Source organism: Felis catus, chromosome A3 (genome assembly GCF_018350175.1).
Source record: "Felis catus isolate Fca126 chromosome A3, F.catus_Fca126_mat1.0, whole genome shotgun sequence".
NCBI lineage: Eukaryota > Metazoa > Chordata > Mammalia > Carnivora > Felidae > Felis > Felis catus.
Window position 1 is genome coordinate 102,126,304 of NC_058370.1, and position 26,276 is coordinate 102,152,579.

The 26,276-nt window shown below is 52.7% G+C and overlaps 1 protein-coding gene across 10 annotated transcripts in view; it reads left to right on the forward strand.

Moving 5' to 3' along the window:
• PAX8 (paired box 8) overlaps window positions 1-26,276 on the forward strand; it is a 59,768-nt gene that overhangs the window by 31,567 nt on the left and 1,925 nt on the right. For 2 of the 10 annotated variants that reach the window (XM_019827558.3, XM_045054543.1), the window contains exons 3-11: window positions 1,668-1,833; window positions 4,247-4,447; window positions 5,811-5,899; window positions 6,213-6,338; window positions 6,599-6,774; window positions 10,856-10,976; window positions 11,448-11,654; window positions 19,158-19,259; window positions 25,487-25,573. In XM_019827558.3, the coding sequence (XP_019683117.2) occupies window positions 1,668-1,833; window positions 4,247-4,447; window positions 5,811-5,899; window positions 6,213-6,338; window positions 6,599-6,774; window positions 10,856-10,976; window positions 11,448-11,654; window positions 19,158-19,259; window positions 25,487-25,573 (1,275 nt within the window). The remainder of the gene's footprint in view (window positions 1-1,667; window positions 1,834-4,246; window positions 4,448-5,810; window positions 5,900-6,212; window positions 6,339-6,598; window positions 6,775-10,855; window positions 10,977-11,447; window positions 11,655-19,157; window positions 19,260-25,486; window positions 25,574-26,276) is intronic. The other 8 variants (XM_045054549.1, XM_045054548.1, XM_045054544.1 and 5 more) reach the window with 8 other exon arrangements.

The following is a 26,276-nucleotide window of genomic DNA, read 5'->3' on the forward strand; positions in this document are numbered from 1 at the left end:
GGCAGTTCTGAATGTGCTAAGTCAGTGGGCGATAATGGGCACTGTGTGCTCTGAGAGGCGCTTCCCACCCTTGGCCGTAAATAGTCCTTAACGGGCTCACACAGAAGGCTTGGCACTGGCTCTTCCTCCTTGCCTGCTCGCTCCCCCTGACGCCCACCCCTCAAGCTCCACCATCCAGCCAGATCACCAAATCATGCTCCGGTGTGGAAAGATCTCCTTCATGCCCAGACCATGGCACCTTCAGTGCAGGCCCACAGGGGCAATGCCAAGCTTCCAGGGGCGGTTCTGGACTCAACACAAGTGCAGGACTCAACCCAAGAAGCCCTGATGGGAGCCTTAATCTTTAGCTAGAGCCTGGTTGCTCCTCAAACGGGCTGAATCACCTAAGTCATAAATCAGGTCACTGAAACTCTCCAAGTCCCAGTCTCTTCATCAGCAAAAGGGATATTTCAGCCCTGGAATTAGTTCAAGTTGGTCTAGGGATTCTAGAGAGTTGAAAAGGTTGGTAAGTCTAATAGACAAGCACTTTCTTACCTCTAAGCCTTTGCACGTGCTGTTCCCACTGCCTGGAACAGTTTTCTCCCTTCACTCCTTCACTTGGCTAACACCTCTTTATGTTCAAAGTTCAGACTTCTCCAGGAACCCTTCTATGGTCCCCTAAGCCTGGGCTTGGTCCCCTTCAGTGGTTCCCATAACTCCCTACTTGGGCCCCGTCCCAGCAGTGGTCACGTGGTCTGGTAATTGGCTATTTGTTGGTCTGGGCCCTCACTTTAGTAAACCCCGTGAGACAAGAACAGAGATCACATCTGTCTTATTCACCTGGGCATCTGCAGGGCCTGGCACATAGTAGGTACTCAATAAATACATTTGAACAGGTAGAAGGGCTCAGAATGAAACACAGGCTGGGGCCAGAGGGCAGAGGGCAAGTCGGGAAGGCAGCTAAGGAACATGCACACGCGTCCACGGCTTGTCCACGTTCTGCACAACTGCCTGCAGCCTGACATAGTCCTGGGCCCCCGGGAATGGATGGCAGGGAGTTCTCTGCCAGTCCTGTTAGTCCTCTGGCCCATAAAGAAGAAACCACGGGGTCACTCACTCAGGCCAGGAGCCCACACACAGGGCCTGGGCCCGCTCTGCCCCGGCTCAAGCAGAGAAGCTCTGCTTCGGTTCATTTGTGTTTGTGTTTCTCAGTGCAATCGTGCTTACAAAATCTGGCTCTGACAAATGTAAAGACCACTGAATGCCCTCATCTGATAGATAAGGAACGGGGAGCCAGAGAGGAGAGGGGACTTGCTCCAACATCACACAGCTCGGTGTCAGAGTAGGAAGACTCTGCATCTCCAACCCCTTTCAGAGGGAGGGAAGAAGGTGGTGGGGATGGCATTCAGAGAGGAGGGCTGAGGGTCTCAGAGGAGCCTGCGCAGGTCCAAGAAGTGCCCAGACTGCAGCGCGCCCCTCTGTGGCATCATACACTGCCCCCCAATGGGAGCTGGCCTCCCTCTGCAATGGGAAACAGGGGGCATTGCATCAGGAGAACCCGAGGGCACGATGGTTAGAGTTCACGTGCACGGTCTCTCATGCACACAAGCACCCACGCCCGGGCTAATTCCCACCCACCCGCCCTGCCTGGCCCCTGACAGCTGTTCCTGGGACTACTGTCTTCTTAGGCCACGGAGGGCTGAATCAGCTAGGAGGGGCCTTTGTGAACGGCAGACCCCTGCCTGAAGTGGTGCGTCAGCGCATCGTGGACCTGGCCCACCAGGGCGTGAGGCCCTGCGACATCTCCCGCCAGCTCCGAGTCAGCCATGGCTGTGTCAGCAAGATCCTTGGCAGGTAAGCACAAAATTCACCACACGCCACCGTCCCTGCAGGGCTTGCCTTCTGCGGCCCACCTCGCAGCCACCCTCCCTTCCCCCAGGGGACTCGGGTCCATTCCCGATGTCCAGCCTTGGTCCCCGGGACCTGAACAGTGTGATGGCACTTCTGGGCCTCCCCCTTATGCACTGCTCTTCTTCTGATATTTTCCTGCCCTTTCTTCTTCTTTGTCCACTTCTCCTTCCTTTTGTTTCTCCCTCCCACTTTTCTCCTTTGTCTCATGTCTTACTTTTATAGGCTTCTCTACTCCTAAAGCAGGAGCATCTTCCCCAAAGCACCCCACCCCCACCCCCGCCAACCGCTGAGACCAAAGGAAATGGAGCCACCAGGGAGGGGCACACGATCAGAGGTGGCTCCTGCGGCCTAAGCCCCGCATGAGGGATGTCTGAGTGTGCTTCTCAAACTGGTAACTCCCAGAGCGACGGCAGCAGAAGCATCAGGGGGTCCTGATGAGAGGCAGCTCCTAAGGCCTGGTCCAGACCTACATATAAATCACAGCATCCACTCTGGAAGCCAGGCCTGGGTGCTGTGATTTTTATGAGATGACCAGGTAACACGTATGAACACTAACCACAGAGCAGTGGCTCACAGCCCTGGCTGCACATTAGAGTCACCTGGGGAAAAGTAATTAAAAAAAATATATATTTATGTCTCGGCCCCACCCCACACCAATTAAAGCAGAACTTTAGGAGAATGAGCCCAAGTTTTCGTACAGTGCTAAGGCTCCATCAAGTGATTCCAACTTTCTGCAGCCGGAGTTGAGGACCACTGACCCAAAGGTTCAGGTGGAACCAGGAGCAGCAAAGCCCTGCTTCTGGATTGACATAGCACAGTCTGGAGAGCCACTCCCAAAATGCCCCTGCACTGGGGGACTTGGGGCTTTGCATCAGTTCAATGTACCTGTCTCCCTCACCCAACTGATAAGTGGATTCAAGAAGAAGGGCACCTGAGTGACTCAGTCAGTTAAGTGTCTGACTTCGGCTCAGGTCATGATCTCGTAGTTCATGAGTTCGAGCCCCGCGTCGGGCTCCGTGCTGACAGCTCAGAGCCTGGAGCCTGCTTCAGGTTCTGTGTCCCCCTCTCTCTCCACCCCATCCCTGCTTGTGCTCTGTCTCTCTCTGTCTTCCAAAAATGAAGAAACATTAAAAAAAAAAAATTTTTTTTAACGGATTCAAGTGGAGTTCTGGTTTAAAGAGGCAAAGAGCCCTGAACTGTAACTGAACTGTGGAGAGCCCTGGCTTCCTACCGAAGCTGTCAGGGTAGCATGTGCTCTGTGGCTAGGGTCAGGAGAGGGCTTCCCAGGGTGGGCTGGGGTGCCCCAGAGAGATGAGCCCTGGAAGGCTGTGACAGGCAAGTGGGGTTTTAAAGAACCAGATTTTATTTCATTGTAGAAGAGACCACAGAGTTTCCACAACAAGGAGGGCAAAGCTATCCTGACCTAAGTCTCTGATCCGCCAAAGCAGCTAGTTGGGTGCTCAGAGGAGAGGAGAAGTGGAGAGCCTGGGAGAGTGAGCTTGGCTTACGGGGCTGGACGTGGCCAGGGATCCAGGACAGGCTGGTATTCCAGAGTCCATGAGAAGCAGCTTCAACCTGAACCATGTAACCTGGTAGAAAACCAGTGGCCAGCCAGGGGGGAAGGGAGGGGAGCAAAGGTGAACCAGCCAGACCGAGGCAGAGGGCCCAACGATCCAAGCTGGCTTCCTGGGGAGGGTAAAGCCGGGATGGCCAAGAACAGTGAGTCATGCTTTAAGAAAAGCTGGGTAGAGGGGCACCTGGGTGGGTCAGTCTGTTGAGCGTCTGACTTCGGCTCAGGTCATGATCTCATGGCTCGTGAGTTCGAGCCCCGCACCGGGCTCTGTGCTGACAGCTCACAGACCCCTGCTCTGTGTCTCCCTCTCTCTCTGCCCCCACCCCCACTTGTGCCCTGTCTCTCTTTCTCTCTCTCAAAAATAAATAAAAACATTAAAAAGAAAGAAAGAAAAGCCAGATAGAGAAACCCACCACTGTGAACTTGTATGTACACACGCAGCCTATGCATCACAATTTCCTTTCTGAGAAGGGAAATCTTTTGTTCTCCACAGGTGGCTCTTGCAGGAGCTCAGACACAAGACACTGGCCTGAGGGAAAAAGAGAGAAGCCAGGTGTCCAGGGTGAGGTCTTTAGCAGAGTTCGGCAGCAGCATAAACCTACCCATGCAAGGGAAACAGATAGTGCCAGGAACATCAAGTGTTTGAGGCCAGCCCTGGGGGGTGCGTTTTAGCCCCCAAACCCCTCCCCAGAAGCTTTGGAGAGGAATGAGAGTCTCTGGCTAAGTCCCGGCCCGAAGACCCCACCTGCTTATTGGGTAATTCTTTGGGGTTCTCTATTGGAGTAGGTACTACGAGACTGGCAGCATCCGGCCTGGAGTGATAGGGGGCTCCAAGCCCAAGGTGGCCACCCCCAAGGTGGTGGAGAAGATTGGAGACTACAAGCGTCAGAACCCTACCATGTTTGCCTGGGAGATCCGAGACCGGCTCCTGGCTGAGGGGGTCTGCGACAATGACACTGTGCCCAGTGTCAGCTCCATCAATAGGTAAGAGAGACACAGCAGCCGGGGGCCAAGGCACCTGGGCTCTGGGGGAATCATGACCGAGACCTGCAGAAGGGTCTGGCTTGGGTAGAGGGGAGCCTGAGGAGTGGCCTACTGCTGAAGAATTAAGCAGGAAGCCCCCCAGCCTCCGGGCAGATATCACACCTCCCCGCTGCTAGGAGACATTTCTGCCCCCACCCCACCCCACCCTGGGTTGTACTTTCCACAGTTTCCTTCCTCACACACTACATCCTTTTTTATTCAATGAAAGAATCTTGAATTGATCCTTTCTTGGGCCACATGACCCCTAACCCGGCCCTCATTCAAGCATTCACCCCCTTGTTTAGTCATTCAATTATTCACTCACTACCTCAGTCAATCATTTCCTCACTCACTCATTCATGTATGTGTGATTCACTCGATTTATGTGCTAGGCCCTGGACACACACAGTCCTTGTCCTTGTGGAGCTTACAGTCTAGGGGGAAGACAGACACTAATCAAGTACTAATCAAGTGCCCACACAAACAATTGTGTAAGTGCAACTGTAAGTCCTCCCGAGGAGAGAAACATGCGGGTATGTGAGCTAGCATAAAGCGACTTGGTTTAGGAAGGTAAGAAAAGATGTCCCTGAGTAAGAACGGTGAATAAGAGTTAAATAAGTGAAAAGGGGAGCCAAAGGAGCCTTGAGGCAGCACATGCAAAGGACCTGTGGCTCATAGATCTTAGACAAGAAGCCAAAAGAAAGCCAGCAGATAGACAGGGAACATGGGGTAGGCTGAGGTGGAAAGGTCAGCAAAGACTGCCCTTTAGAGGCGGGTGGCCATGTCACATATTCTTACCTGTGACCTATAAGAAACTTGGCAGGAGGCTTTAAGCAGGAGGCTTAAGACTTTAAGCAGGAGGCTGACTGGCATCTCAAAAAGTCCACTCTAGCTACAATCGGGAGAATCGAGTAGAAAGGGTCAAGAGTAGATAGGGGAAGGCCAGGGAGCGATCCCGGAGGGAGAGACTTGGTAGTGGCATGCACTAAGTTGCTGACAGTGAGATGCAGAGAGGGGTCAACAGCAGAGAGGTTTACAAGGTCAAACCCACTGAACCTCATGATGGGCTTGAGAGAAGAGGGAAGGAGGCAAACGTGAACTCCGCCTGTATCTCTGCCTTGAGTGACCAATGGAACTGATCACGAAACGGGAAAACTGAGAAGGACCAGGTGTGAGGAGTAAGGCCATGCATTTGATTGTAGCAGGTTGTAATCGAGGTGCCTTTAAGATACCCAGGTGGGCTCTCAAAAAGGCACAGATCCAGGGCAGCATGAGTCCTGTTTCCTCCTCTTCTCTCTAATAGCCTTTCTTGTCTTCCTTACAGGATCATCCGGACCAAAGTGCAGCAACCATTCAACCTCCCCATGGACAGCTGCGTGGCCACCAAGTCCCTGAGCCCGGGACACACGCTGAGTGAGTGCTGACCTGCAGGCACACTCAGCCTCGCACACCCATACCCATCAGCAAAAACAGTCTCACACACACACACACACACACACACACACACACACACACCCGCCTGTGCGGACTGAGCCCTTCCACCGACAAAGCCTTGCTGGGTCCCGGGGAAGATGCACTGGCATACTTAGGGGTGGAAACATTTCCGGCAGCCTTGATCCAAGAACCCCCACTCCAGTGGGCCCCCTGTCTCCCCCATGGTGGCAGCGGGGGCTCCCAGGGGTGTCACCCGCATGTGCTGACCCTCTCCCTCTCCCCCCCACCGCAGTCCCCAGCTCAGCTGTAACGCCCCCAGAGTCACCCCAGTCAGACTCTCTGGGCTCCACCTACTCCATCAACGGGCTCCTGGGGATTGCTCAGCCTGGCAGCGACAGCAAGAGGAAAATGGACGACAGTGAGTGTTGGGGAGCCAGAGGGCAGGTCGGGGTGGGGGGGTGCAGGAGGGCAGTCTGCTCAGGCTCCACGGGGACCGGTGGCCCCAGACTTTGCAGCTCCCGCCTACAGCACGTGGCCCACCCCCCAAGCTGGCCACAGTCCCGCAGCCCGGAGCCAGGTCCTTCCCATCCCTCTGCAGCCCGAGTCTGCCCTTCCACTCTGGCCTGGGGTGTGGTAGATGGGTCCCCTGAAAGCTCTCTCCCTGCCTGGGGATGCCAGGTGACCAGGACAGCTGCCGGCTGAGCATCGACTCCCAGAGCAGCAGCAGCGGGCCCCGCAAGCACCTTCGCACGGACGCCTTCAGCCAGCACCACCTTGAGCCACTCGAGTGCCCATTCGAGCGGCAGCACTACCCGGAGGCCTATGCCTCCCCCAGCCACACCAAAGGCGAGCAGGTGAGCAGCCGGGTGAGCAGGTGAGCGGCGGCGGGCAGGGGCCGCAGCAAAGCGCCGTCTCTCAAAGGCTCCCAGTCAGCCTGCAGTCCAGCCGCCAGAGCAACTAGAAATTGCTCCGACGGGCTCAGGGCGCATGCTTCATGCAGCTCCAAGCCTCACAGACTTTATTTTCCCAGATGCTGGCATCTCCTCCCCTCCCCCCGCCCCTGCCCCAGCACTCTTGCCTCTCCTCACCTATAGCCTCTGAGCTCTGCCTTTTCGGGAAGAGCAACACAACCATCCTTCTGTTGCCCCGTGGCTTTCCCAGACCGCAGGGGTCGGGTCCTACAGCTCCAAAGCAGCTCCTCCAAGCCCTACGCCATGACCTCAGCCAGCACCTGCAGCCTACCTCTGGCCACTCACACCCGCACACCCTACGACCCTGCATGACTCACGCTCCCGAGCACACCGCTCTCGTTCACACCTCTCTGCACTGGCACAGTGCACGCCCTCCCCGCACAGCGCCTCGCCTCCCGCCTTTCTGCCTGGAAAAGTACCGCTTGGCCATTATGACTCAGCTCAAGCATCACTTGTCCATGAAGCATGCCCTGCCCCTCAGACATGCTCCGTCTCTCCCTCGTCTGTGCTTCTGCATACCCAACGTGCCCCTCGGGTAACTTCTCACATTGTGCTGGAACCGTCTAGTGGACAGAGGTGTGGACAGTGGATTTCATAAGGCAGGGCGGCGTCTTGAAGCATTTTTTTTTTTTTTAATCTCCAGCACCTAACGTTGTGCCCCTTTCAGAATAGATACCCAGTGAAGACGTATGGGTGAGGGAGCTGAGAAATCCAGAACGCTAAATTTCAAGTTACAGGGGAGTTTTTTGTTTTGTTTTTGTTTTTGTTTGTTTTTTTTTATTTCTCGTGCTCAGGACAGGTGAGATGGTTTAGAGTGGGTCAGCTTCCGGGAAAAGGTAGCAGAGATGTCACGGGTCTCCCACGAGCCCAAAAGAGACTCCACAAGTCTGACAGAAACCCCAGGGCCGTGGGCCCTTCAGTTCATCTGTATCTGTCCGCAGTAGCCGTGACCTCCACCCCCTCCCCCACGGGATCAACCAGCTGAGGAATTCCCTTAGGGTGGGTCCACGCGTCCCACTTTGCTCCTGCTAGCGTTTGACCCAGGAATGAGGCAAGCCTTACGCCTTTAAAGTCTGAGCAGGACAATGTCGCCGATGCCAATAACCAGCTGAACCACTGCCAGGGACCGTCTGGGCTGCTGGGTCCAGGCCAGCACCGCAGCTGGGCCGGCAGTCTGCGTCAGCGATTTTATCAGGCCGGGCTCTGCACCCCACGAGGGGGTGCAGAGAAAGCTGGCCGTCAGCAGACCTGGGGAGAGGGTCCGGGTGCTCATCGGAGAGTCAGCACATGGCTCCCTGAGGGAAATGGGGCCGCAGCCGTGGGCCCACGGGGAGCCCGCTCTGTGGGAAGGAGCCTGCGTAACCCCAGTGTGCAAACAGCAGCCATCCTGGTAAAGAAACCCTGGCTGCTGAGACCCCAGGCGCCCTCTGGGTCACAGAGCCATCTCCTGGCTCCATTAACCTGACTGATTCCTTGATTACAAGGAAGCCCCGAGACCCCACACCAAGCCGGCCTATGTTGTACATGGGGAATTATGGTTATCAGAGAGTCTCAGAGCCGCAGGGACCTCGGGGACCACTGAGTCCAGTCTTTCCATTTGCGTGGAGATCACCCAGGGCCAGGGAGGGTCGACGGAGCCTGGGGGAGCAAACAGCTGTGGAGCTCAGACCTGCCGGCCCTGGTTTCATTCAGACTTGCCCACTGATACCTGTTTTAGATATGGTGCTTCTATGTCCATTATTATGTGAACACCGGAAAAACAGAGTTCGAAAACCATGGAACTCCTCCAACCTCTCATCCTGTACAGGAGGAAACTGAGGCTCAGCCATGTCCACCCGTGATTCGTTCCCTCCCTCAGCCAGTCTTCTGCTCGCTCATTCATTCACCTGGGTTGGTGGTGGGGGCAGGGAGAGTCCAGCCTGTCCCGAGGGCTCTTTGCATCTGAGCCCCTGCCTTTCCCACCCTTGGTGACTCTGTGCCATCAAAGGACACTCCGTGTTCTCTCATCTGGGCACGGGAAGGCCCTCTGGCCTGGGGAGCCGAGAAAGAGAGAGAGAGAGAGAGGGAGAGAGAGGGGCTTACAGGTCCTCACACCTGACCTCAGGTTCTGTAAAATCAACAAGGGGAAAGTAAGATGGCGGCCTTACTTCTGGTTACTCTGTCACGATCAGGCACAGTTAGATGTCACGCTTCGGAACAGGTATTTTTCCTCTATTTTATAAGTGCAGTAAGAAGCAGATCAACAGGATGTGACTAATAGGACAGACCGCAAGAAGTTGGCAGCTTATGACTCTTCACATAATTCTGAAATAATAATACCTATGATAGCAATTTATTGGGCATTCTGTGCTAAGCATTTAATATATGCATATAGAATCTCATTCAATCCGTACATCAGATTCTATTATCCTTGTTATGTAGGAGAAAAAAAAAAAAAAAACAAGGCTCAGAGAGGTCAAGGAGATTAAAGCTCCTTGGCTGGTCATTGCAGAGCCAGGGCTCAAACTGGCCCAGGAGACGAAAGCACTGTGCCCCTCTGCACGCCAATTCAGGCTCCATCCCAAGTTTATCCCATCACTGGGATATCGCCGCCATTCAATGCAACATCACCAAGATGTCTGACTCTAGAGATCTGGGGATTTTTTTTTCCCCCTTCACTGAATTGCCTGGATTTTGGAAAGCTATAGGATTTTGAGTAGGTATTTGTTATCAAATCAACACATCCATAAGGCATTTTAAACTTTCCTTACACTCTCTAGAAATTGGGTATTTTGTTCAATTTCATTAAGCCAGGCTCCAGGCAACTCTACCCTACCCTGCAGCAGTCTCCCCTCGGAAGGCATGGAACCAGAGCACCATTCAGTCAGTAATTGCTGCTACATGGTAATGGTGCCCTGGTGGCCTTCAGAATTGACTGCAGTTTCCAAAAGTGCCCAGCATGCAACCAGAAAGTGCTGTGGCCCCTTGGAGAACACGGCTCCATGGAAGTGATTGCCTTTAGTGGAGCTGTTATGTAACCGCAGAACGTTCCTCGATTTTAATATGCACACGGCTCCACCTAGTGTGTTTGTGATGTGTGTGACCTGCCTGGGGGATCGGGTGTGTGCCTGTTTGCGCTGTCTTGTCCCCTCAAGGGAGGGAGTCCCGGTGAGGGGTAATGCATGCTTGCCCTAATCGTACATAACCCCACTCGTGTCCAGGGAGGCCGGAGGGCATCTAAAATGAGGCCTTAACAAAGAAAACTCCCCCAGGTACTTGATAAAGAGATTTTTAAACAAAACTGACCCCAAGTATCATCGTCCAGCTGAACCTGCGAGTTAATGTTTACTTGGACGTAGAAAAGAGAAAGACACCCACCTGTTCTGGTGGGTGTCCTGTCTGCCACTTTATTGAAGGAAAGAGCACACGAGGCAGGATCCGTGACCCTCTGTTTGGTACCAGTTTCATACTTACCGGGGACACTTGCCTCTCTGGGCTTCGGGCTCTCCACGTACAAAACATACAAAATACTGCTTGGCCACATCACAGGGCCATGGGGCTCAGTGGGTCAGGATGGCACTGGCAAAGCTCTGACGTGCCCTCTTTGCAAACAGAAGCGGTCTTCCAGTTTAGGGCAGCGTTTGAGAGCGTGCACACGAGAGCCAGGCCCCTTGGGTTTCGGTCCTGGCTCTGCCCCACATGGGAGTATGACGAGCTTCTTGGCTTCCCTGTGCCTGCATTTCCTATCCGGAGAGGAATAAACTAACGAATGGAGCGAAGCACTCTGAGCCAGGCCAGAGGCAGACCGCTCCAGCCCTGCATCCTGCTCTCTGTGCGTCCAGACCGTGTGGGGAGACAGGGAGGCAGACCAGCCGGCTTTGAATTCCAGGGCCGCAGGAGAGGAAGCCTGGAGATCAGGCTTCAGGGTCTCTAGGTAGGCCGCCTGCCAGGGGCCTCTGTGCGCTGACTTCTCTTTGTTCCCCAGGGCCTCTACCCGCTGCCCTTGCTCAACAGCGCCCTGGACGACGGCAAGGCCACCCTGACCCCTTCCAATACACCCTTGGGGCGCAACCTCTCGACTCATCAGACCTACCCAGTGGTGGCAGGTACGACGCCCGGAATGTCCTGGGCCACGTGGCCCCAGCTGCACAGATGGGCTGGAAGGCAGAGCGCGGCCGGCCCTGAGGTGGAGGGTGCTAGGACCTTGGGCCTGCAGAGGAGAGGTGGGCTGTGCTGGCTGGGCCTCCAGGTGGGTCCAGAGGGTCTAGCCTCGTATCCCAGGCCCCCCTCCGTGCCTCCTCGCTCCCCCACCGCTGCGGGGGAGGGGAGGGGAGGGGAGGCGGCACACACAACACTCTTATGCTAGCAGAGGCACAGCAGGGAGGCAGAGCTTCTCTCCAGCCCTCAGTCACCCCGAGGAACACGTGCAGCCCTCCCGCCACCCCCAGACTCAGAGAGGAGCCGCCTGCCCCCGCGCCCCGCCCGCACCCCTCCCGCATCTCATGGCTGGGTCTGTGCATGTGCCCACCCCATCATCTCACACCCCTCTCTCCTTGTTGTCTCCCTCCCTCCGGCAGATCCTCATTCACCCTTCGCCATAAAGCAGGAAACCCCCGAGGTGTCCAGTTCTAGCTCCACCCCTTCCTCTTTATCTAGCTCCGCCTTTTTGGATCTGCAGCAAGTCGGCTCCGGGGTCCCAGCCGGTGCCTCGGTCCCGCCCTTCAATGCCTTTCCCCATGCTGCCTCCGTGTACGGGCAGTTCACGGGCCAGGCCCTCCTCTCAGGTACGACAGGGAGGTCCCGGGGCCGTGCAGCTGTCGCGGGTGGGGGAGGGGGAGGTCCTCAGGGCCGGCCACCAGTCCCCTGCTTTGGGTCCAGCCCCGTCTCTGGCCCCCAGTCCTGTCCACCGTCACCCTATTCCCTAAATCTACCCGCAGCTTTTGGACGTGCCAAGATGTGGTGCTCGGTGCTGGCCAAGTCAGGCCGTGGGAGGGGCAGGCACTCTGGGGATGCCAGGAAGTGGGGTGCGCGGCACATTTCCAGAACCTCCCCCCAAAGACCCATGGAAGAGCAGGGGCCTTAAGGCCAGGAGCCAGGCAGTATAAAGCAGTGAACCCTTGGTCTGGGTGAAAAGTAAAAAAGAAGGAAAAGAAGAAAACTTTGGAGGGAAGAAGTCATTGGCTTTTGGAGACGATTTCCGGATCAAATTTCTAAAGAAGACAGAAGGTCCGTCCCAGTTGGGTCTCCACAGTGTAGCACTCCTTGTATCCAGCTTAACAGGGTCACCCTCGGAGAAACTTGAGAGATGAGGGAGCAGGGGACCTCCCATCAAGAACCTCACTGGCCTCAAAACACGTAAAGCTGGAAGTGCCTTAGGGGCATCTAGAGTAAATCTTTCCTTATATTGATGGGAAAGAGGCCCAGGAAGGAGTTGGGCCTGGCCAGGGCCCCCTGCGTAGGCGTGTGGTTGTCTGGCAGAGTGAGGGCTCGGCCTGCGTGCGGCCTGTGGGTCAGACCTCAGCAGAAGTGGGCCTCCCTGGAAGTAGGACATCAGCCCACCAGCCAGGGCCTGGGCAGCAGCTGAAAGAGGGTGTCTGGCTTGGGCAGGAGAAGACCTGAGATGGAGCGAGAATGGGGAGCGGGGAGGGACCCATGATAGCCTTCAGCTCTCCGAAGGGCTTCCACGGAGATGGGACTGTGTTAGATGTGGGCCCAAGGCACTGAACCAGAACCCATGGAGGAAGCCAGAAGTGGACTAGCCCTTCTGGACCAGTGTTTTTCACCTTGCTGGGCCTCAAAACACGCTGTTAAAATGACAGCTTTTACAGAAGCCAGGTATCCAAATCAGACAAATGAAGAGCTACTCTGTTTTGAAGTAGGGACTCTGCCCCCCTGAAAGCCCCTGGACTTGAAAACCACCACACCAGAAGAACAAGGCCTCTACCTGCCCAGAGGGACCACAAGGTCATCTTACTCAAGTGCACAGTCTGGCTGGACCTGGGATGTTTTTCTCTGTGCATCCCCACGTCTAGTGTGGGAGGACCTCTTGAAAGAGGTGGGCACAGAGGTAAAGGGTTCATGAAGGAAGCCCAATGTGTGGGCAGAGAGGCAGTGTTTCAGGGTATGGGGCACGGGAGCACATGCTGACTCAGAGTTCAAAATTTCAAAAGCGGGTGAAGTCAGCGGAGATGGGTCATTTGTTTTGACCAAAGTGATTAAAGGAGAAAAATCTGTGAGCTGAGTGGAGTGATGTCAGCCAGAGAAAATGGGATGGGAGGGAGGGAGGGGAGCCAGGGAGTAAAGGGGCTCACATCCGCCGCAGGATGGAGAGGCCCAAGCACTGGGTGAGACCGCCTGCTTCGTGTGAATGGTGGGCCCCAACCAGGAGGGCTGCAATAAGCCAGGCAGGGGATGAGGTGTGGATGGAGCACGTGACGATGGGGCGCAGTTCTTTAGTTACTGCGTGAGTTGCCCAGGTACCTGGCAGGACCATTCGAGAGGTCAAGGCAGTGGACGCATGGCATTGGGAAGCGGTCTTGGACAGTGGTCCGTGGCAAACTCCCTGCCCCCAACTTTCTCCCTTCCCTGTCATCCTGTTAGGGCTTCACGCACCCCCTGTCGATATGCAGTCAAAGCAGTGGGCCACTTCCGACCTCTGTCAGCTCTCAGTTTAGTGGACATGCCCACATTCCAGACCAGCAGCAGAACTGGAAGGTCATGCACCCCATGGAGCAAAGAAGCTGTCAGCAGACACCAGGGTATAGAGTGCGGCCCCTGTGGAAGCCAATGGCTGGCTGTAGGGCCCAGCCCGAGGGCTGAAGATGCAGCACCAGAGTCAGGGACTCTTCCTCTGTCAAGGAACGCCCAGGCTTGGAGGCACCGGGTCCAGGCAGGTTGCCAAGAGCAGGAAGCAAGTCAGGGATGCAGTTCACAGAGCCGGGCCAGCCCTGTGGCTTGGGCACAAGGTACAGGATGGCTGGTGTCCATGTGGAGCCCAGGGTGTTGACCTGCGGCTCCTCGAAGACTGTCCACCTGCAGACTATGGTCAAGAATGGACCTAAAATACCTACCGTGGGGCCGAGCCACGGTGAGCGGGCTGGGAGGACATGCAGGGAGAAGGAAGGCTGGAAGGAAGGAAGGATCTCAAGAGTTGGGGGGGCTAGAAAGCCATCCAAGAGAGGAAGAGGTGAACTTGAAAGAAAGAAGGGAGCCAAGACTCAATTATGCGGAGGTAGTGCTGCAGACAAGAGGAAAGAGGCAGGACCAGATGAGTTTTCATTCCAGAATCAGCTTGGCCCTCACCTACCAGAGCCTTCCCAGCTCACCTCCTCTGAGTGGCTTCCTAAGAACCCTCCCTGCTGCTTCACAGTCTCCCCCTGGGGTCACTTCCTCTCCTCACCCAGTGTCTCTGATAGTGCGGTCTCCAGGGTGACTGTCCCTCTGGGTCTCAGCTTCCTCCTAATCAGCTTTTTAAAAAAGAAGGATCAGAATTTGGGGAACAATAGGATTGTCCCTAATATTCCTGCCATTTCCCTTCAGATGCCCCAGTCTGGGTCCCAGCACATTTGCAAGAGTGATAGCGAAGGCATCCTTGTCCTGGGTGTTCCAGGGCTGATTCCAGCTCAGCTGATCAGAGAGCCTTGAGTTTGGTTTTATCATCAAAGAGTCCACTACCCGCCTCCATTCTTTTTTGTGCAAAATTATATTTAGTCCTGCCAAAGAGATTTCTGGATTGCTATAAATTTTCTTTGCTATCAGAACAAGATAAGGAATTGAAAAGGGGTCAAGTAGAGGGCAGACATCAAAGTGGGCAAATAAAATTGTCTGGAATCACCTCTACCCTCTAAATTCCTCCTGGACTCTACCAATATTTAGAACACTTGCCAATATTTCTGGGGTGCTAGTGTTTTTTTTATAGAACCCCACTTTGCAGCCAGTGAACATCAACCTGTGTCTACATCACCTTCTGAAAAATAGGGCCATGTAGAAAGTATATTTGAGTGCAGAGGAATTGCAAATCAAAGAACCTAAGGGCACCTGGGTGGCTCAGTTGGTAAAGCGTCCCTCTTGATTTCAGCTCAGATCATGATCCCAGGGTCATGGGATTGAGCCCTGAGTTAGGCTTTGCACTGAGCATGGAGCCTGCTTATGATCCTCTCTCTCTCCCTCTCCTTCTGCCCCTCCCTCACTCATGCATGCACACATGTGCACGCACTCTCTCTCAAAAAATAAATATAAATAGATAAATAATAACAAATCAAAGAAACTAATGATGAAGACCCTTCAAAAATAAGTAATTCAGTAAAAGGTCATGGTTAGGCCGTGTTGGAGTGCATCTACCTCATGGCTTCTGTGGTTACGTTTCTGAGAAGGTTGCAAGGTTCTTGGCTTTTTGGAAGAAACCACATATTCAAGGAACTGAAGCAGAGTTTTGAGGGATTGACAGGGGAGTTTAAGGTACCATAGGCTGGATGAGGGCCATCCTGTAGAAAGTCTTACTAGGCTTTCCAGGAGGGCCAAGTTTCATGGAAGACTTTGGGGTCTGCTCCAGCACTTGATCCAGAAACATCTGCTCCCCTGGGAGAAAATTCGGTGGTCAAGGAGAGATGAAGATTAAAATTATCTCAGAATATAAGGGAGTGAGGTTAATGAATTTATTTCTAAGAGCAGTCTAGGGGCTAGCTCTCATGGGATGGGTCCTACAGGGCAATTGTGACTAAATTGCAGCTTCGGGGGAGCATGTGTCCTGGTGCTCTGCCCACTGAGCTGCAGAGCTCAAGAAACAGTAGGGCCAGGTGATGGAAAGGGATGGGTCGAGGGCAGTAGAAAGGGGAGTGTGGAACCACAGGGCTCCAGGGTCAAAGGAGACCTGGAGAATACCTAGACCAGCACCAGCAAAGAGGAGGCCTAAAAGCCAAGAGTTACCTCCTCACCTCCAGCCCCAGTCATGGTAGACACAGATGCAGCCTCAGAATCCTTCTCAACACAGGGTACCAGGAAGCCCCTACCAATGAAATAAGTGATAAGGTGAACCTAATTTACTATCTCTAATCTAACCTAGCTCATGAGACAGATGGGAAGATGTGATTCAGCGAAATTAGTTTGTCCCTCATCCACAGCCTGGCTTGGATCTAGAGCTCTCTCTCTTTCTGTCTCTTTCTCTCTCTCAGGGAAGAGGAAGCAGGAAAAGAAAAGAAAAGGCATTGGGCCTGAATTAGCCACCAACCCTCTTCCATCACTCTCCTACTCACGCATCTGTCCACCCCCTGTACGCCTGCTGCCCTCACAGACTTCATGGCCGCCCCTTCCTCTCATAGGCTCCAGTCTTTGGCTAAATGTTCATCTGAGAGCCGAGGGGGCTGAGTCCGATAGCTGATTGTATTGCAGTCCTTCTTCAAAGAAGGATCAGATTTCACCTTGGAGTATTTTCTGCATAGTCCTTCCTCTACTTCTAAATGCGCTAATATTTCCTTACCTCACCTGAGTTTCCAATCCCTCCTTTATTCAGACCTTGGGTCAAGTGAACTGAACCCACCTATAGAATTCCAGTGGCTTCCACCCTGTTTGTTCCGGCACCGATGGTGTTCATTTTTATGAAAACATTCACGTAGTTTTAAATAATGAACACTGATGGCTCATTTCAAATAGGGTTTATTCTATAAGGGTTCCCGTGATGTAACAACTTATAGAATGTGTCCACTGCACTAATCGATGACCACCTATAACATGAAACCCTGGCTGTGAGTTCTACTGATAACATCATAGTAATAGTAATAAGGTATATAAGGTACTGTTATTTCCCCCCTCCCCCACCCATTTTGCACATGAAGAAACAAGCTTGGGCACATAGGTGGCTGGTCTAAGGACACTTGGAAAATTAGTTGCAGAAGCAGGATAAGGACCAAGGTCCTCTGGTTCCTAAATCCTTCCTTCAGAGGAAAGACAGAAGTCCAGAAGGCCTGGTCTCGTTTGTTGACCCCCTAAACTTGGCTCCACACGCTTATCCCAGCTCATGCCCAATCTTGCTTTACTGGCTGGCCTTGCTAATTTAGCATTCTTATTCACTGCTGTATCCCCAGTATTCGGAAAAGTGCCTGGGACCTCATACTTTCTCAATAAGTCTTTATTGAATGCACAACTTGTCTTCAGGAAATCTCTAAAAATAGAGGTAAGATTTAGTCGCTGCAGTACTGACGACTCATAAGGTTCCATGGGACGCGCCTTCCCTTTCATCATTACTAGCCACCCCCTGAAGAGTTCAAAGCATGTTGGACCTCGGGGGGATGTCAGGCAGAAAAGTTGGACGGGCAGTGGTGCAGAGGGGACGGCCTTGGTAAGTTGGTTGACAGACTCACAGGGCGTCCCTGTGAGTCCCGGGAGAAAAGGCAGCCCCCGATGTGAAGGAGGCAGAGGCGCTTGGGTAAAATGGTCATAACCGAACACAGCGTTTCTCACCCCAGGGTGATTTTGCCCCCTGGGGACGTATGACAATATCTGGAGACATTTTTGGTTGTCCTGTGGGGTGGGAAGTTCTTCCAGTACCTAGCGAGTAGACACCAGGGATGCTATGGAACATCCTGCGATGCTGAGGATGACCCCCACACAAAGATTATCTGGCCCCTGGGGCGCCTGGGTGGCTCAGTTGGTTAAGTGTCTGACTTCGGCTCAGGTCACGATCTCGCGGTCCGTGAGTTCGAGCCCCGTGTCGGGTTCTATGCTGACTGCTCAGAGCTTGGAGCTTGTTTCAGATTCTGTGTCTCCCTCTCTCTCTGACCCTCTCCCGTTCATGCCCTGTCTCTCTCTGCCTCAAAAATAAAATAAACGTGGGGCGCCTGGGTGGCGCAGTCGGTTAAGCATCTGACTTCAGCCAGGTCACGATCTCGCGGTCTGTGAGTTCGAGCCCCACGTCAGGCTCTGGGCTGATGGCTCAGAGCCTGGAGCCTGTTTCCGATTCTGTGTCTCCCTCTCTCTCTGCCCCACCCCCGTTCATGCTCTGTCTCTCTCTGTCCCCCCCCCAAAAAATAAATAAACGTTGAAAAAAAAATTAAAAAAAAAAAATAATAAACGTTAAAAAAAATTAAAAAAAAAAATTACCTGGCCCCAAATGTCAATGGTGCTGAAGCTGAGAAACCCTGTAAACATCACTAAGAAATGGAATGACCAAATAACTCATCATTCCAAATGGGGCATTTGAGAGTAAAATAGATGTTATTAATAAATACGCTGAGTGGTAATGACAGCGGTCATTACCTGGACAGATGTGGCCAAAGCAGGATGAATTGCCAAGAATCCTTGGGTGAGGGAGAGTCTGATCTGGGCCTGTGGGACATGAGAGAAGTGGAAGAAACTCACCGAGTCAGATGGGGCCTCCAGAATGGGAAGGTTCAAACTTTCTGATGTAGAGGAGAGGTAGAGCCAGGGAAATCGGGTCACTAGGGCTGTCTCCACGTGTCACCAGGACAAGGGCATTACCCGTAGATTATAAAGAGAGAGCTGGATGTCCGTTTTGCTGAAAGTGGGTTGTTTTTTGGTTTTTGTTTGTGTTTTTTTTTTTCCGGGAATGGAATTGACAGATGTGTGGTTCATGTTCAGGTGTTAACACCAAATATCTCTCAGCCTGTGTCTCCTTTCTAGGTCAGGGATAGCCTATAGGTTTTGTGTCCTTTACAATTCTGATAGGTTGTACCCACCTGGAAGACCACGTTGAGGAATAGGAACCACCCTCCCTGGCCCACTGGAAACCAGTTCAGTGATTGATTAGCGATGTCTGCCACGGGTCCAAAAAAGTATAGTGAAAGGTAGTGGCCCAAAGGCCTTTGCCATCCCTTGTAGGACCTCGTTCTTGATCCTCAAAGCGGAGCTGAAAGAATGTGAGCTCTGAGTCCAGTGGCCCCTCATGTATTACTTAGGCCAGCTACACACACTGGTACGCTGGATGCTGGGGGGGGATAACAAAGACCCAGAAGAGAGAGCCCCCGCCCTGCCTTCAAAACCATGACATTGTTATGGGTAAATAAGATGCACACCAATAAAATCACTGGAGGATGGGCCACAATACAGGACTGCAACAGCAAGTGCTCCCTGCACGGCGGAGCCTGTGTCCTGTCGGCCAGACAGACAGAGAAGCTTGAGCTCAGAGAAGGGAGGAGGGGGAGTGGGTTTGGAGACTGGCTTGGAGGAGAGTGGTGGTGGCATGAGGGAAGACTCGCTGAGCCTCAGGGAAGCAAGACAGACAGCGCAGAAGCCCACAGTGGCCTAACTAATGACTCCTTGCTGTATTTTTCCAGGGAGAGAGATGGTGGGGCCCACGCTGCCCGGATACCCACCCCACATCCCCACCAGCGGACAGGGCAGCTATGCCTCTTCTGCCATCGCAGGCATGGTGGCAGGTAAGGGGAGGGGCTGGGCAGGAGGGGAGTACTGCAAACAGGAAGCGTTGGCCAAAGGTAGAGCAAGAGGGGCCAAGAGGCAGGGTGCGTCCCATGCACAGATTTCCCAAAAGGCATTGAAAGACCCACCAAAGGGTGCATCTTCTTGGAAATGCTTGGAGCAAAGATTTCACTGCAGTCCTGGCTCCTTAACTCTCCCCGGCTCAGCTTCCTTCTGCCCACCTGCTCCCAGATTCCCTGTGATGAAACGGGCAGGGCTGAGACTGGCCAGTGTCCAAACCCAAACTCTGCCACTTCTTCCGTTGACTCAGTGAGGCTTGATGGAGGGTGACTTAGGGGTCCGCAGGACAGTGTGAGCTAAACGCAAGCCTGGCCCTTGAGCAACCCATTGTCTCCCAGTTTTTCACTCTGATGCATTTGTACACCCTTTCTGTAAAACTTGAGTATGAATGGGGTCGGTGATGATGATGATGATGATGATGATGAAATGGTTGAAATATACCTTCCTTCACACCCCACACGCACTCAACCCTGCATGGGCAGGACCCATGTTCCAGGTACTCCAAAGGTACTGCAGGGACATGAGCTGGAAGGATTTCTCCATCATCACTGGCATTGTCCTGGAATACTGCCTGCCAGTCATGTGGATTTCTTTATCCACCGGTGTGATCATCACCCAATAGTGACCCAGGGTGTCAAGGTCTAGACAAGTGAGGACAAGGAGTTTTTCTGGGCGAATCTCACTCACTCTTTTAGGAACCGTATAGGAAGGACCCAAGGGAGGACAGGGCAGAATCGAGTCATATCCACTGCCCCAAGAGGCCCCAGGACGTGGAGCTTTTGGAACGAGCTCTGAATCAGGGCATCTGTGACCCCCGTGCAGACGCCCCTGACCCCAGAGACTTAACACATTACGTTCACCCAGGCTGCTTCCTTCCCTCCCTCCCTGGCAGGGGCTGTTCTCTGCCAGCCACCCACTCTGGGTGCCCTGTGCTGAAGCAGGTGGGCTGGGCTCTCCAGGGCAGAGGGAGGGGAGGGAGAAGAGAGGAGGCAAGGAGGCTCTGCGCTCCCTGGGAACCTGCTGAGCTGGCACTTGTTGCTGCCTGGTTACCGTGGCGATGTGCTTAATGCAGCGTTGAAAATACAGAATACTGACTCCTCTCTCCCTCCTGGCCCTGGACTCCCTCCCTCCCTCCCTTCCTCTTCTGGAGCGTGAAATGAGATTGGTCAAGATAAAAAAGGAAAAGATTCGGTTATTTTTTTAAGAGTGTGGATAATGGGGCCTCTCAATCAAAATCCCAGGCTCCAGTCGGCTCCCCCCATCCCCCTTCCAACCTCTCCACCTTTCCCTGCCGCCTGCTTAGAGGAGGAGGAGGAAACAGAAAGCACAGGGCTTTTCTCTTAATTATGAATCATTCCCCAAGGCCAGGCCCAGGGCACGGGGGTCCTGGGACCCAGAGTATGACCCGTGAGGTAGCTGGAAGGTTTGGGCCTCTCATCAAAGGCCCGCAGGTGTTTCCAGAAGGATCTCATCCTGAGTGAGTGTTGTGGAAAAAAAAAAAAAAATAGCACAACTACAACATCAACTTCAAGTGAATTACAAAAGGGGTGGGCCTTGCCTTGCGCAGTGCGTGGACTTTCCAGTAAGTCGTATGTAAATCAGGTTTCAGAAAATGCAATACTATTTAAGTGTATCATCTGGTTCCTAGGAACTCCGTGGTACAAATTAATCCTTAAGGAATCTTTTTGCACAAAAATTATTTGTCCATCTCTATAGTAGCCGCAATCTCCCAGGGGACTCAACGGCGATTCCTTCTATTAAAATTAATAAAAACTTCACTGAGTGCCGACTGTGTGTTAGATGCATAATACATGCTTAAAGCAAGGCATGCCGGTGGGCATTCTTCAATCGTTTGTGGAAGGAAGGAAAAGATCGTTAATTCCTGTGTGCCTGGCCATTCATAGATATAACTTTCCTCTTGAATCCTCACCATAAAATTAGGAAGCTGGTATCATTCTAGTTTAATATAGACGAGGAAACGAGCTTCGAAAAGCAAAGCAGTGTGCTCAGGGCCTTAACGAACTATACCATGTGACTGAGTTGTTCAAACCCAGGTCTTTTGACTTCAAATCTAGGGTTCTTTCTACTACACCATACTGCCTCCCCCAATACTAGAAATGACAACGCAGGCTATAGCAAAGTGACACAAGAACAGGACCAGGACACAGACTTCTCCTGTCCGCTCGTCATCTGTTGTGCCTTCTCATGGTTGTTGTTGTTTGTCCTGCCCCATTAACAGAGTTGATGACCCTCACACCAGTTCTAGAGCTGAACTGACAACTCCAGATAGATGGATCCGTCCATCCATCTACTCACTTTTCCATCCATGCATCTTTATACATATTTTTCCATCCATCCATCATCCATCTTTCCATTTTTTCCTTCCATTGATAGTTCCTTCTATCCGTTCATCTATCCGTCCTTTCTTACATCCATCCTTTCATTGGTCCATCTATCCTTCTATCCACCCATCCACCCATCCATCCATCCATCCATCCATTCATCCATCCATCCATATATCCCTCTATACATCCATCCTTTCATCTGTCTACCTTTCCATCATCCATCATCCAGTTTCCAGCCTTTAAACCATTCTTGCGTCCTTTCATCCATTCATCTCTTTTTCACTTGACAAATACTGGTTGAATATCTATGGTATAGGATGCTGAGGATATAGCAGGGAAGAAGGCAGGAGGCCCCTCTATTCATGGAGCTTACAACCTAATCATGAAGAAAAAAGTACAGTAAACAAGTCAACACATGAGTAAACAAGATCATTTCAGATAGTGGCAAGTGCTGTGAAGACAGTAAAGTTGGATGATGTATTAAAGAGCCACGGGGAGAGGAAATAACTACTTTAGATTGGGTGAACAGGGGAGACCTCTTTGAGACGGTTTTCAAAGTGATCAGCCAAGTGATAAACTAGAGCAAACCATCCCCAGCCCGAAAGAACAGCAAGTGCAAAGGCCCCAAGGCAGGAACTAGTTTAGCGCGATCACTCTTAAAAAGGAGTTGGTGAGTATATCCAAGAACAACGAGTAAATGGGGAAGGCACTACAAAAGGAGGGGATGTTGGTAGTGGCTGGGTCAAATTTTAAGACAACTGCCTGGGAAACAGACTGCTGTTTCCTTCTTGGGAGGAGCTTAGTGGGACTGGAAGGTAAACAGTCAAAAGAAGAAGCACAGAGACCAGTTAGGGGACGGACAACCGTAATAGTTCCTGCAAGACCTTGGTGGCTTGGGCTGGGCGGGGGGTAAGCAGTGAGGGAGGACAAAAGAGACACTGAAGGTATTTTAGCGGTACAGCCAACAACACTTGGTGAATTGGCTGTGGGGGTTCTAAAACAGAGGAAGCAAGAATGACTCCTAGGCTTGAAGCTTGGGAAAATGCGTGGATGGTGGTGCTGGCGAGTATATATATGGGAGACCAGGAGAGGGAGGGATAGAATGTGTGGCAGGTGGAAATCAAGAGTTCTACTGGGCCATAATAGGATTGAGACACCTCCAAATACCCGGTTTAATAAGTCAGTAGGCACTTGATATATGTCTGAAGGAACGAATTCTGGCTAGGACATAAATTTCAGCCATTGTTCCAAGCTGTTATTTAATGCCAAGTGATTTGACAAGATCACTAGAAAGAGAATGTGGATGGAAAATCACAGAAGGCTCACAGACCAAGCCTTCAGCACTTAGAGCTGGAGCAGAGAAGACACCAGCAAGGAGAGTGAGTGGGAGGGAACAGTGGATCTAAGGGCAAAGGCATCGTGAAACCCAAAGGCATAGAGGGAGCAATGACCTGAATCAAGGTTGGCTAGGAGGTTGAGGGGGTGGGGTGGGCATCGAAGTGACCATTGGGATGATCAGGATGGAGGTTGTGGGGATGTCAGGGGATCAGCACTGGCCTGTCTGGAGGGGAATGAGGAGGTGAGGGCAGAGACCAGGGAGCACAGAAAGGGGATACGCGGCAGGAAGAGAATTTTTTAAAAGAGAAGATGGCAGAGCATGTTTGCTGCCTGGAAGAAGTGGTGAATTAGAAAGGGAGGGATTGCTGAAGCAGGAAAAAAGGGGATAGATTGTAGGGGGAAAGTCCTTGGAAAGGTGAGAGGGGTGGGATGCGGAGCAAAGACGACGGGTTGGCCTTTCACGGATGCAGAAACATTTCATCCACTGGGGTTGCATGCAGGTTGACGGGTCTGGTGGTGGGAAGACGCGGCACCCAGGTGCGTGCCGCCTCCTGTGCCCCAACCCTTCTGCCAGCTTCCGTGTGATCGAAGCACATAGGTATTTGGTGAATGTGTGTTCAGTATATGAGTGTGTGAGTGAGTGAATGCATGAATAAGTGACAAAATGAGAGAGGAAACACATTGTATTTTCCACCTCTCTTCCTTGTCCTTCGAAGCCAGTAGTGTTTGGCACTGGGCAGGGGGGTGGGGTGAGTGGGGGTTGTGGTTAGAGGCCCCGGCTGTGTAGCCCATGTAGAATCAGCTTCCTTCTAGGGTGTTCTGAAACCAGGCAAATCGAGGATACAACAGCGGTTAATGGGGAACAGTTTCCATTGTGGGGTACAAGAAAGAGCCCTGGGGTAGGAGCTAGGGCGCATGATTCTAGTGCAGGCTCTAACTGAACAGGGGATCTGGGGTAAATGTCTTTCCCTCTCTGGGGAGCAGTTTCTTCACTCGTGATCCTCGGTTGAGCTTTATTCTAGCGCCTGCTTGATGAGAAAATAGTAAAAGCTAGCATTTCTTGAGTGCTTTTTACATACCAAGAGTGGGGCTAAACGTTTGACGTATATTATCCGATTTAATCCTCCCTAAAACACCATGAGATAGAGACAATAATTCGTCCCATTTTACGGATGAGGACAGCAAGGCTCAGAGAGGTTAAGTGATTTGCCCAAGGTTATACAGCTAGGAAGTAGGAGATTTGGGAGCAGAGATTTGATTCCAGGCAGGCCGGCTCCAGAGTCAGGCAGTTTCAAGCTTCCCTTCCAGTGTCGGTGAAGGAGACCAGAAGCCACCGAAGGCTCTTAGCTCCCAATAGCGGATGAGGTTCTGAAAGGCGGTGCAGATATTCATGGTTTGGCAGGATTGGCAGGAACCTGGCTTTCAGAGGAAACTGTCTCAGAAGCACATAAAGGGATTATCCGAAATTCAGAGTTAAGAGCCCTGAGGCCAAGTTCTGCTCTGCCATTTGATTTGAGGCAAACTGCTTAATCCTGCGGCACTCCAATTTCCTCTTCTATCAATTGGCCATATTAATGGGTGCCGCATAGGATGCTGATGAGGACAAAGGAGCATAGTGTATGGGAACGTGTTTTGCAGACTTTAAGCTCCCCACCAAGTACCCATGGTAATGGTGCGGTCTGCTTGGGTTTGTTGTTACTTAAGGGAATCCTTATGCCATTTCTTTGGTAAGTCCTTCCTTTTTGGTAAAGCCAAGAATCCACTCACAGAAAGAGGTGATCTGATTTGCTGTGTTGGAAGTCATGCACTGAGTTTGCTTCAAGTGGCCGACTTAGGATGGGACCCCCACGTCCTCAGAGCAAGTCCCTAAGAGGTTGGTGCCTTGCAGGGCTCCTCCCTGGGCTCCTTCCTCTAATCCTCAGCAGCCCCCTTCCCCCGCCGCCACGGCCTCACACACACCCCACACCCGTCCCTAACAAACTCAGAGCTAGGGAGGCTAAAAAGTTTGTACGTGCTAATTCTTTCTATGGCTGCTTCTGTGACCCCGCTCACTCCCTTCTGCCCCTCCTGGAAAGGTCTTCTGCTGAAGGTCCAGGCCCAGAAAAAGTGGTAGAACCTGGGCGCCGGAGACACAGTTCAGCTTCCAAACATCACCAAACCCTTCAGCTGTGTGAGCTTCTAGAGGTCGCCAGGCCTTAGCTTCTTTACCTGAAAAATGGGCACAATAATATCACGTCCCTCCTGGGCTACCTGGGAGGACTGAGCTTGTCAGGGCGGCGCCTCTGGTACCTGTCCAAACTGATGCAGGCTGAGGGGCCCCCAAAGGGTGGATTGAGGGACATCTGAGCTCACATGGTCTCTGCCTTGGCTGTCCGTGCCCCCAGGGCTGGCCCAGTGCCAGCCCTGCAGACCCTTCTCCCCCACCCCCAAGCCTACATTGGTATGTCCACCTCACAGGCCTCTCACCTGTGTGCCTCCAACAGGAAGTGAATACTCTGGCAATGCCTACGGCCACACCCCCTACTCCTCCTACGGCGAGGCCTGGCGCTTCCCCAACTCCAGCTTGCTGAGTAAGTCCCCTCGGGGCCGCCCAGGCCCTCTGCTGTGTGGGGCAGGGTTGGGGTACAAGACTGGGCCAAAAGTCTGCCTGAAAGGCAGCCCGGAGGCCCAGGTTAGATGGAGGGCTTCTGGGAGACAGGTGTTCTTGGCAGTCCAAGCAGGTAGAGGGAAGGCCAAGTACCTAGGTGTTTGGAGGGAGAGCACACAAGCAAGAGACTTCTCGGCACCATTCTCCCTCCTACTGCCTGAGGCCATGTCTCTGAAATCTTGGTTCTGTGTGAGATTCAGGGCTCAGGCCTTGGAAGGGCAAAGGTGGACTCCAGCAAAGTCTAAGAGTGGACTTCCTGCCTTCAGGGGCTCACAGCGCAGCAGCAGGGACACTGAGGCAAGGACGCCCTACAGGAGTGCAAATAAGGCCGTCCTGTCACACACATTAACCATCTAAGTGGCGCACTGGTACTCATTATCCAGCACCAGAACCCTCATACGGGGACCCTTTGTTCAGTACCTTCCTGATATTTGGCTTGAGATGTGGACACCCTTCAGGATGGAGGTCCAGAGATGAGCTATGGGCTCCTGTTCATCCCTCTCTTGCCCTGGGGCCATGGGCTGGGTAAGGAAGCTTTTTAGGAAACCAAGCCCCATAAGTGGCTTGAAGAATCCCACCAGAGTTTCCCTGAGTGATGACCTTGAGGGTCTCAGAACAAACCTGAG